At 40.5% G+C, this 12,288-nt stretch overlaps 1 protein-coding gene across 1 annotated transcript in view; it reads left to right on the top strand.

Moving 5' to 3' along the window:
* Positions 1–521: 521 nt before the first annotated feature.
* The window catches only part of DDX4 (DEAD-box helicase 4), a 28,765-nt gene continuing 16,998 nt past the window's right edge, over positions 522–12,288 (top strand). Inside the window, exons 1-7 of the mRNA XM_075137810.1 lie at positions 522–725; positions 3,944–4,007; positions 5,848–5,916; positions 6,355–6,429; positions 8,262–8,348; positions 8,672–8,755; positions 11,660–11,701. Of these exons, the coding sequence (XP_074993911.1) occupies positions 522–725; positions 3,944–4,007; positions 5,848–5,916; positions 6,355–6,429; positions 8,262–8,348; positions 8,672–8,755; positions 11,660–11,701 (625 nt within the window). The remainder of the gene's footprint in view (positions 726–3,943; positions 4,008–5,847; positions 5,917–6,354; positions 6,430–8,261; positions 8,349–8,671; positions 8,756–11,659; positions 11,702–12,288) is intronic.

Below are 12,288 nucleotides of genomic sequence, written 5' to 3'. Positions count from 1 at the left end.
CCTTCCACGTGCACCTTGACTACACCGAGACCACCACTGCTCCACACAGCGACACACGCCACAGTAAGATACACCTCCCGCTCTTTCCCACCCACGGAGCCAGACACCACAGCCAAGTAAAGGCCCCGGCCGCCCCCTGCCCAGTCTGGCGCGCAACCGCCTTCCCGCGCCACCCTCCCCCACCCCTAACGGCCCCAACCGCCTAACGGCTCAACGCCCGGGGCGCGCGGTACCTCACCCCAGCTACAGGCACCAGCACGCGCGCTCTGTTGGGGAGCCGCGCTCCTATTGGCCGGCGGGTGAGGCACGTGACGGAGCAGCAACTGCACGTGGCGGTGGAGTTATTAGGGGCCTCGCTGGGGGTTGCCATTTTCTTTCAATGCGGAGGTTCGCTGGCTGGGGAAAGGAGGTAGGAGCCGGGGTGGGTGCCTCTCTCATGCAAGCGGGAGGCTCTCGCCCGAGAGGACCCTTCCCCTCTCCCCTCCCCTCCCCTCCCCTCCCCCCCCCCCCCCCGACGGAGGATGTGGACAGTGAGTGCTGGGACAGGCAGGCTCAATAGTGTCCCCTGCACGGGCGCTGTGGGACCTGCTGAGGGCAGGCAGGGGGTCGCTGCTAATGTGTTTTGTCTCCTGCAAGCAGATCTGGCAGGGCACAGCATGAACCAAGAGGACTGGAATGCAGAGATGGGGGATGAGGCATCATCAATCCTTCCACCCCTTGAGCAGGTATGGGGTGGCAATTGTTGGGCGGTAGCATGTTTGCTTCTCTTCCCCTTCCTCCCACCCCCGGCCCTGTGGCCTAGGTGGCTCTCGGGGTGTGGTCCCCTGTTTCTGTGATTCCTGAAGCACCTGGAAGAACTTGCCTTTAACTTGCGTGTTGAAAAGACAGTGTTTTTTTAACAAATAGTAGCAATTTCAGTCTCAGAATGTTGAGGTGCCTTGCTTCCCTGGAGGCTCCTGGGGCATGGTCAGTGTAGCCAGTTAGTGTTACTCTTCCAGCTGCTTAATGCTGTCTCCTTACTTTGGGTTGTGAGAGGATGTGTACTTTTTGGAAAAGTATGTGGCATAAAAGTGGCACATACTAGTAACTCATTAATTATGATACATGGGCTAGGAATTGAGTACCTGTGTGGGTAGGCTAGTGGACCAGCAGAGGCTGGAAGGGAAGTAGCAAAAACTTACGTAGGGTAGAAACTTATAATTGCAGATCAGTTGTGGTAAGGGGTATTCAAGTAAAGTTTTGCAACTACTGAAAGGGGTGGTTCCTGTTGTCTGCCCTTTCTGTCTTCTGATGCATTCTTGTTCCCTTATGTATGTCAAATCTAGTATTTCTGAAGTTGTAAGATAAACTGAGAACAGCACTGGTTTTTGGGTTAGCTGGCTGCAATTTCTTGCACAAATCAGATTGGTTTGATGGTCTTTATTACTGTCTATTGAATAGTGAAAGGGCAGTGGTTGAACTGCATTATTGGGGACTAGCAGAACCATGTCTTTTGCTGACAGTTCTTGGTGGTGGGTTAGATGTAAACTGTAACTTCTCTGTCTGCTCCTTTTAGCTGTTCTATTTGCTGTCTCCTTCTGCTGGCAGTCACTGAATTGCTATTACTTTTTAACCACAGCAACAAATAGAACATGGGTGACTCTCTCAGTTGATGTCCATTGTTCAGTTAATATTGCACTTCCTGTTGCTCCTAAACTTTATGGTATTAAATGCATAGCTACCGTAGGAAGGGTGAGGAGTGCACTTAAAGTTTAAGGATTGTAGATTGGAGTTTGAATATAATTTACAGTATGTTTTTGCAAATATGGTAGGCTGCTATAGGAGTTCAGTGTTACTGTTACTGAAGAGAGGAGGTTTCCTCCCCACCGGCAGTTTGCTTGCTGCTGTTTTGTTCAGGTACCAGTGCTTGTTGTATACTTTTGTGAGCTCTTTTAATGTTCTAACCTGAAGACTGCTTTTCAATGATGGACAAACAGCTTAGATGCCTTGACCACCAAAGCTGGTAAAGAGAAAATAAATGGAACCTCATCTTTTCTTGAGTTGTTACAGGGCCTCATTTGCTTGGAAAACTGCACTTTTAGGAAATGGGAATCTGACTTTTCAAGCAGGCTTAAATGTGTGTAGAAACCAAGACGACTTCATTGCATCTGTAGCTCTATACGTGTAAAGGGGATCTCACCATGATGGTTGTCTTCAAGTTAACGTGGTCACTGTATTCTGTAAAGGGATTCAATCCTTTGCTGTGTATTTTGAAAATGTTTTTAATACCCAGCTTTTTAGGGAAGAAAAACAAAGAGATTCATGGGTCCTGATTGGGATTATGTAGCAGCTGTGTTTCCAGATCTGGATAGTTCCCAGTCTTGCTTCCCAAGCTTTCGGGAAGCTATCACATATCCAGAAATAGGTGGAGCTGTTGCCTCCTCTCAGATGGTCTGTTTTAATTTGCTTCTGTAAATTGTCTCGGTGCTCCTCCCCTCTACGGTGCTCCTCCCCTCCACCCCCCCTTCCCCCCCCCCGCCTCTAAGCAAGCTGGGCTACTACAGAGACCCAGCTCACTTGAACTGAAACTGGAAAAGGGTGCCTGTAGAAGTTACTCTTGAGTTAAATTCCTGGCAGGAGAAAAGCTACAATTAAGTCAGGATGTAGTACATTTAAGTTGTTAAACTGTGTGCAGCTTAATGGTTTCAAGAGTTTGGCAGCAGGTGAGAAGAATTCTTAAAATACAGTTCTGGAGTTCACAGCAGAAACAGGGTGATGTCAGGTACCTACTGTCAGGCCTAGTTCTGAGCTAAATCTTGTGTAGAAATTGTTCCTATTCAGTTTTGCTGTTTTTTACACAGCAGCAAAGTGCTTTGGTGTGAAATGAAGAATAAAGTACAGGAGTGTAATGAGAGACAGCTAAAGAATAATATTTTGCTGCTTCTGATGTTGTTGAGTGACTATTGGTATCAAAAGAAACCGGAGTAAGTTTCAGGAGAATCTGTAATGAATCTTTGATTGTTGGCATTCGTCTTGATGGGTGTTTAAATTCAGCCTTGAGGAACAGGGAGGAAGAGGAGAGACAAATGGCTTACCCAGATGAATATATAAGGCTAAAAGTAACGTTGCCAAAAGAAGAAATTACAGCATACATTTTCAGAATAGTAATTTTACCAGCCTGGATTTAATTTCCTGTAGTTGCTAGCCACATTGAGAAGTGTGAAAGCTGTAGTAGTATCTAAAAAGCACAATCTTGAAGTAGAAGGTTTGGTAGTTACGTCACATTCCTCAGTCAGCTGGTGTTTTGGCTTACTGGTACATGCCTGGCTTGCATGAAACAGGAGAAAGTTAAACATGGCCTTTGCTGGAAATAAAACTGACCGTAAGAGTAAAATGTGAAAATAAGGTGCTGTTCTGAATTGCTTCAAATGGGGTGTCTGAATCTTTGAATAAATGAACAGCGACTGACATATTTCAAATATTTCTTTTTAAGATAATCTGTAAGCATCCTCTAGTAAAATCCTAGAAATGCAGTTAAGAAACTGATGAAAAGAGGTTTTTGTTCACAAACAGTCTGAAAGATTGAAAAAGAAAAATACTTCAAAAGATTATAGTATTGTTTTGAACAATAAATTTTTCTTACATTCAAGGCTTAAAATGTTTGTTGGCAAGGTGACAATGCTGATGCTTCTATAAATCAGTGACAGAAGGCAAGATAAACTTACTTAACTCCACATGTCAGCTGTGTATAATGTGGTTTTGGTGACATTCAGATGCAAACAGTATGCCATTTAGTGTACTGAAGTGTAATAAACTGAAGTGAACAGAAGAGTCTGAGAGACTGCATTTCAGAAGGTGCAGAAGGCAGCTTCTTTCAAGTGCAAGACTCAGCAACTGCATTTATGTTTATGCACTTCATTTGGCCTCAGGTTAACATGATGTTGTGCCTTTTTTCTTTTTGTAGGCTAGCTTCTCCGAAAAACCGAATGGCCCCTCGTCTGATTTCAGTCCAAGTGTAGGCTCATTCGGTATGTGATAGGCACTTTTGATTTTACTGACATTTGGGGGAGTTGATTGCTTGAGTTTAGGAGATTAAAGAAAACCACAATATTATCACTGTGATATTTTCATGTGCCCCCCATGAAGTAAGAAACATCAAATTATACGGGTAATATAACGAGTAGACTTTCCTTTTGACCCTCAACCCTTATTTATTTACTGCAGTTACATGTTGAATACAGCATATAACTTCTAATGAGAGTCAATAGGTGTTCCCTCACAAGCATTTCTAAAACAGGCTGTGCTATACATGAACAGTATAGAAAATAAATAACTGTTATATGCAATGTTGTGCAATGCTAGCGAGGTCCTGTCTGTCAGTTATGTTGAAAACAAGAAAAGGTCAGATGAAGTTGTTGAACAGAAACTTAGATCCATTTAAAAAAAAAACCAACAAAAATCACAAGACAAAACATTGATGTTTGGTATCAAGTTTTTGTAAAGCAGTCTTGGTTTAATGAAGATGATGCCTTTATAAATTTGAACAGAAGTTTTAGATATAGAAGTTAGAAGAAGTTTAGGTATAAAAGATAAAAGTTTTAAATATGCCAAGCCAGGGTTGCTCCTGAAGGTAGTCTGCACCAGGCTTTGCTTTGTGTGACTCTGTGATAGTCAAATCAGGAAACAGGTTTTGCTTAGAACTGATAGTCTGTGGGATAAGTCGGGGTGTTCTCACTCTAGTCTCTGAACTTAGGAATAGTCTTTAAGACTGCTTGAGGATATTTTAACTTTAATGAAATTCAGTCTGAGGAAAAAATTTTGAGCTTATATCATTTAGTTGATCCAACCGTGGAAGAACAACCTAAACTTTATTTTAACAAATTGTGGTTAGCACAAATTGTGTTGATATCATAGAATCATAGAACACTCAGGTTGGAAGGGACCTTGAAAGATAATCTGGTCCAACCTTTCATGGTAAAGGAAGCCTAGATGAGATTATGTAGCACCTTGTCCAATCCCATGTCAAAAATCTCCAGTGATGGGGACTCCACCATGTCCCTGGGAAGGTTGTTCCAGTGAATGACTCTTCTCACGGTAAAAAATTTCTTTCTTCTGTTGAGATGAAACCTCTCACAGTGCAACTTGTACCTGTTGCCCTTTGTCTTCTACATGAGGCTCTTTGTGAAGAGAGAGCCTCTGTTCTCTTCAAGTACTGGAATACTGTGATGTGGTCCTCCCTGAGCCTTCTGTTATGTTTATAACTGCTCATGTGTTTATGAGCAGTTAGAACTTGGCAGTATGTTTATTGCTGATGTATCTCTCCCATGCCTTTTAGTGTATAGCTGAAAGGCAGACTTATTTTCTCCAATTCTTTGTCCCCAAGATGTTGGGAAATTAGGAAGGGCTGGAACAAGATACCAGTTGTGCTACTTGAATTCCTCTGAGTTGTCCTGGAGCTTTTCCTCCCCAGGATTTTGCATTTCTCTTTGCTGAACTTCAAGGTTCTTGCCTGCCCATGTCTCTAGCATGTTTTGAGTTTCCTCTGAGTGAAACACAGCCCTGTGTTAATTCTCGGTTTTGCATGTCTGCAAACTTGCTACGGGTGCGTTGTGTCCCATTATCCGGGACATGAATGGAAGACGATAAACTGTGTTGGCCCTAGTATCAATCAGTGGGGTACTCTGCTAGTGATTGGCTTCCGGCTGGAGCTTGTGCTGCTGATCACAACCCTTGGAGCCCAGTGGTTCAGTCTACTTTGAGTCCTCTTCACTGTCCAGTTACATGGGCTGTAGTTCAGTGGTTTGTATATGAAGATGTTAGGGGAGACAGTGTCAAAAGCTTTACTGTCTTGTTGTTTTCCTTTTCCAGGTGCTGTTGAAAGACCTAACAGAAATCAGCATATGCAGGATCATTTTGGAGGGTATTCTAGGAGTAGAGGTAGGATTACATGGTCGAAATTTGGAGGTGATTAAGCCTTCCTTTTGGACAAAACATTTAGAACGGAGGACCTTGCAACTGGTGTATGAGTAGATTCTGGAAACTCAAATTTTACTGTGTTGGTATCAGTACTGTTGCTGAGTGGTGCTATTCCTTATGAAAAACAGTAGTTAAACCTGTCCTAAGCTTTGTAATTTTAATTCACTTTCTTTGTCTTATAAGAGGACACCTTCGTCATGTTTTTTTGTTGAGTGGGATGTAGGCTGCAGACCTAAGGCCCCTTCCAGCCTGAATGATTCTGTAATTTTACTGTTGAGTTTAAAAAAAACCAAACTGAAACAACAACAAAAAAAACCCCAAACCCACCCAAAACCAAAAGCCTACCCTGAAGTTAAAGATAGCTTTGAATGTTAGGTTGATTGTTTTTTCTAATTACAGATACTGATGAATGTCTGAACAGAGAGTGTCAACCAGCGAGTAGATTTGGTAGCAGAAGAAATTTTGCAAACAGAGGTAACTTTCTGGAGTGTTTGTAATTCTAGTGGCTAGTTGTATTTGTTACATTAAATTACCCCTGTTCAGGTACTCAGTTTTGTTGTATCAGAGCCAAATAAGTATTTGAGACTTAGAGAGTGATACCAGTCCTTATTTCTGCATAATATAGGCACTCAGTATCACCCCTTAGTTTTGACTGCACAACATAAAATACCCCACCGTATTTGCCAGAGGGCAGGACTCTACATTTAAAATCCATGTTTTGTTTACCTGTTGCTTTGATTCCATTCTCCCTGGAGAGGGCTATTTTTCTGATAATTTTGTTGAGTCATAATGTATTATAAAAGGCAGCTGAATATTAGTATTCACATATATGCCATGTGAGGGAGTATACCACTGCTTTTCTGTGGAAGACCTGAAAGCTTGCTTTCTTTAGTATCCATAAAGTAATATTTAATCCCTGTCCTCTTCCTGCTTATAATGGTGAGTGCCACTCTTCTATGCAGTGCACATTGAAAGAGGTTAGCAATTGCAGTTTGGCAGTACTGCCGTGTATGCTTCCACCAGGTGTTAAAGACAGTGGAAGCCATTGTCACGTAGCATCTGTCTAGATAGTTCTGTGGCTGTAAGTGGGACTGGTTATGAAACAAGGAAGATGGAAAATCTTGTCCTGGTTTGGGCATGTTTAGCAGAAGTTCTGACCTGCAGAACAGCTGTGGATCCACTTGAAGTTATGTTTATTCTTTCAAAAAATTCTACACCATTTCTGCATCACTTGGATTGGTGCCTGTTTTGGTAAGGGAATGCTAGACTTGTTTGACTAAGCAGGCAGCAACACTTGGGTGGTGCTGTGGAGTGATGACGAACAGATCTGCTGTAGCCTCTCTGGCAATTGCGAAGTAATTTGCAAGCTGTATTTAAGGTTATGTTGGATGTTTGTGTTCTAGACTGTCTTTTGCATGTGAGTCTTTAAGATCTGATTTTTTTTTAATTTGGAAAAACTCAAATGACACATGAATTGGTATGCACCAAGCATTGATGGAGAAGGTGCTGTGGTAGGAGAACTTCTTGGTCTCATTTAGCAGTAGATGCTCTTCGTCATTACAAGATGATGGAACAGGTGTTCAGTTGAAGAATGAAGACTAAGCCCTAATTGACGATATAAGTTGACTGCTTGGATCTTAGACAAGACCTAAAACTGTCCAATCTGAAATGAGAAATACCTTGTTCATGCATGTGGCTCTTTACTTCCTCTCCCGCCTCATGAGGAGGGTGATTAGGGAAAGGAGTTAGAAGTAACCCCTAAAACACTAAGTACTTGGCAGTGCCTGTCCCAAGCAACTGAATAAGCAATCCTGTGTAATAAAAAAATAGAAATTGATAGATCTGAAAGGCAGGTTTTCAAATCCTCGCTCTATAGGAGGCAGCAATTGCAATACTACTTCACCTATAGTACTGGTTGTGAAAACTGAGAAGATACAAATGCTATCAGTTGTCCTGTGACTGAACCAGAGGACTGAACTGATCTGCATTATAACCAGAGAGTTTAAAGTTAGTAGCTTATATAGCGTATATGCCTGTAAAGTCAAATACTTCAAGACTTAATGTTTGATTTACTTCTTGCAGGAAGCAATACTACAGGAAAGCAGAAGACTCTTCTCATAATACTTTTTGGCAAAAAAAGTTTCCTGTCTTCATTTTTTCATATGTTTAGGCAAATCACTTAGTTTTATTGTACTTTTTATCTGAATTGCTAAAATAAGGACTGCAAAGAATAATTGCCAAATAAAATGCGCTTGATCTGCACATGCAAAATTGGGCAAACTAAGTTGTTGTGTGTTGTACTGCAGGTTTTCAAGAAAGGAACATTGTAGAAGATTCTAGTACACAAAATAGAGGTTTTAAAGGATTTCCTGGTGGCTTTGGACGAAGTGAGAGTAAGTTTTTTATATTGACTGGTTTGTGTGGGAACAACATATATTTGGTCATTCTTTCTGGGTTTGCTTGCTCCCTAAAAACTACAAGTGTAAAGGTGAAAGCTATGAAATAGCTTCTGTTCTTCAGCTGAGTTGTGGAGCATGGATGCCGTCTTTGAAAAACAGCATCACTGGGAATAATACTGCATAGGTTGAAGTTACAAAGAATCTGTTGGGGTTGTTGCACTGTGGAGTTTTTGGAGTAAATAGAATTAGGTTTAAGCGTAGTATTTCATTATACCCATTTTAGACACTATATCCACTACACTGTGTATTACTTACAGGTGTTAAAGATGAGCAAAGAGACAGACCTCAGTCTGGCATTTTTCTTGGCTCTAGAGGAAGAGGAGTATCTGGAGGTCATGCAGGTGAGACTTCTTAGTAGGGTGGTGAACGTTTCAGATTTCCTCATTGCTGATCTGTGGCAATACCTTCTTAGCTTTGCTAAATGCTGTCACTGTGATTGTTCTCCCTGCCTGGATTAAGAACCTACTGCAAATGTTAGATAGCTTGCTTGCATGCCCACACAAGACATGTTTGTAACTTGGATAAATTTTAATAATTGGATTTTCAAAGCTGTTGTTTCTGTAATTTTTTTCTTGGTCCTACTGCTACTGGGTCAGTTAATGCACAGTGAAGCAGAGGTGCTAACGCCAAAATTCAAAGCAAGCCTTTAAGAACTTGCTCAGTTTTGAAATAGTCACTCTAGACTTTTTCCACCCCTTCTATAAAGGGAAGTATTGTTTTAGGTTTGTCCAGGCTGACAGTAAGGTTTGTAACTCTGAGAGGCCAGCTCTTCCTGATGACTTTTAGTGTTGGGTTTTTTTGTTGTCCTCAGAGGATTTTTCCCTCGCGGTTCTGTCCTCCTTTTCCACGGATGCTACTGTAACTTGTAACCTATGTATTGTGCTACCTAGATCATAGTAACCTAACGCTCACAAAAGTCCCATAATTCAAATTAGAAATACCATGGGTAGTGGATGGCTGATACTCTCAATGTAAGAACACTTCGTGTGATATTGATAAAAGAATTTTTCACTGTAGAAAAGATATGATGATTAGTATGCGTTTTCAGAAGTGCTTCTTAATATCCAAAGAACAACTGATTTGCCTCTATTTGACTTAGTTCAAATTAAGTTTTTCAGATTTTTAGTTCAAATAATGATTTTAGCAACTTAAGTGTTTATGGAGGCAACATGTTAATACTCATAGTGGACATAACTGCATCCTTAACACAGGATAGTGATTCCTTACTTTTTCATGACCATTGTATAAAGTATTAGTATGTAAAGACTGCTATGGATATTGGTAGGCAACAGTTGCACTAGTCTGTATAGAGGTTCATGTGGGAAGATAACTCTTCATAAAGAGTAGTTTGTTGCATGGGAATTATGTCCTTTTATAGTAAGAGAATGTGTCTGGATCTAGAGAAAGAACAGAGCAAGCACTGCTAGGCTGTTGTGTTGCCTCCATCTCTGAATAGCGGTCATGTCACTCTAGTAGAGTTTGTAGAGGTAATGAAGGTAGAGCTGTGCCGGCTTCTCTTAGAACAGTTATGCTTTTTGCAATTAGAGATACGGTGTAAGCATATTATATCCTCTGATGGAAAAATAGATATTTAAAAGTGATTACACACATTGTATGTTGCATCTTTGCTTGGATTCTCTGTCGCCATCTCGATGAAGCTGTGGTTTTACAGAGTTGCTTAAGAGCATTGCTGCTGAACAGAGCATTCCTGATCCAAGTCACAGTACTGGCTGCCTCTTTAGAACTTATGTTTAGAATTTATGTTTAGAGTTAATAATTCGATCTTGTTGAGAATGAGCAATCGGATTAATATGCTGCCCTGATGCTATTCTTCTGTGCTTGCACTGCTGCTGTGAGGAAGAATGCAGATGAGGGAGGGTGAAGGAGGCATTGCAGGGTCACTGTACTTCTGTGGTACTGGTCTTAAAATTGCCAGTCTCACGGTATGATTTTTATGACTGGCTTGAGCTGCACATTTGAGTAGAGACCCTATTAACAGCTTTTGTTGTTGTCTTTTCCTCTTCCCTTAGTTTTGTGTCCCGTATCTAGATTTCTAGGCTTCTTCCTTTTCCAGAGTGGCCTTATATTAAACGGGTTTTTTTACCCTCCTTTGAAATCAGCAACATAACTTCCTGCACAGAGTAGCTAGAGGCTACCACTTAGGTTTAAGGCTTTTTCTATTTTGGGTATAGTGAGAGTAAGGACTTAAACAGATTCTGGAAGTGCTGCTGTTAATAGCTCAGTCTTAATACAGTTTTTTACATATGTAAAACATGTGGTACTTCCTCACTCTTAAGAATAAATGTCTTTGTTTTTCAAGTGATAACGAAAGCAACACACCACAATACGTGGATGTCAAGGTCAGAATTTTCATGGAGTGGGTGTTATAGATGTGTGGCTGTTGAAATAACAGGATAGTTTTCTCTTCCAATTTAAATTCTCTCTTAACTCTTGAAAAATTCCTGTGATGACACTGAAGTTTATGGCTATGGCTCTTTAGTTATTTAGAAGTTGGTTATATAGCATAAAACAAGCATTTCCTGATTTTGTAGTTGAACGGTTCCTAAAACCAAGATGCTGTAACCATAAGCATGTGTGAATTTCTTATTACTCATAATATTTTGTTTATCAGTTTTAGGGGAAGAACCTCACTTAACAAAACAAGGTTATAAAACTGACATTTCTGTGGCATTAAAATTTCTTGTTATAGATGCTTTTTTGCTCATGATTCATCTCAAGTGAATATAGACAACTATATTTGCCCATGCAAAGCATATGCTGGGTTTAGGAGAGATCGTTCCTCTTGGTTGTCTTTAAATACAACTTGCTTTATCTAGACATCTTGTGGTAGCCATCTCATAATCTGGGATGATTGCATTTGATTTGATAAGTGACTTACTACGAGTCAAGTAAGGACCAGATCTGGTTTGTGAACTCCCTCAGCAAGATGCTGGATTTAATTCCTTCATATTGTTACTGCAAGGTCCTGCTAAGCTCAATGTTATGACATCCTCTCTTTCTGCCCTTTAAAACACAAATATGGGGCCTTTGTCTTCTGGCTTTTTGTAACTAAGCTTTCATTGCTTACCTAAATATTTCCACTCATTCTACCAACCATATCAGGACCCACTACTGAGTTTTCTAAGTGCCTCTAGGAATTTTTCATTAAGGTTCTCATTTAGATTTTTTCTCAAGTAAGCTTTTTTCCCTAAAAGCAATTAACTTTGGAATGCTTTCTTTAACAGCAACTTACAAAGAATGCAATGAAGAAACAGGTTCTGAAAGAGGTAAGTAGCTTCTTCACAAGTAACATACCAATTTTAATTTGCTTTTAACTCAAGGAACGTTATCTTCCTTAAAGTTGCTGGAATTAATTGGATAAAAAAGAAAGCAGTGATATGGGTAAATGCATAACCATCTCAAAACTGTTCATGCAACATGAGTTGCCAAGCAAATACTGTTAAACTCAGTATGTTTAAACTTCGTTCATATTTAAATTGCTGGACGACAGTGGTTGTTGTCACCTAAATGAAGACTAACTTTTTTGAATGGAGTGCTGTAGAATTCCTCTGTTGCTGGCTGTTTCTTCTTTGTAATGGTAAAGCTTATCTACTTGAGACACAAGTGTTAGAGAACTTAATTTGCAATAGTGAGGACATCTGAGTGATGATAGTCATTAAAGCAAACCACGAAGGAACAGTAGATTCTCAGTTTCAGATGCAGTTTCAAATAGCATCTGGGATGCTATTTCTGGAAAACAGGCTTGATGTGTTTTACTGAGTGCAAGTTAGTAAATAGAATGTCGTGATTTGTATGTGCAGGAGATCAGGTTGAAATGCATGATGAATAATGACTTTCTGACATGTATTGAAAG

This window comes from Calonectris borealis, chromosome Z, assembly GCF_964195595.1.
Source record: "Calonectris borealis chromosome Z, bCalBor7.hap1.2, whole genome shotgun sequence".
NCBI lineage: Eukaryota > Metazoa > Chordata > Aves > Procellariiformes > Procellariidae > Calonectris > Calonectris borealis.
The sequence above is the reverse complement of the archived record's forward strand: the minus strand, read 5'-3'. Positions and strand labels throughout refer to the sequence as shown.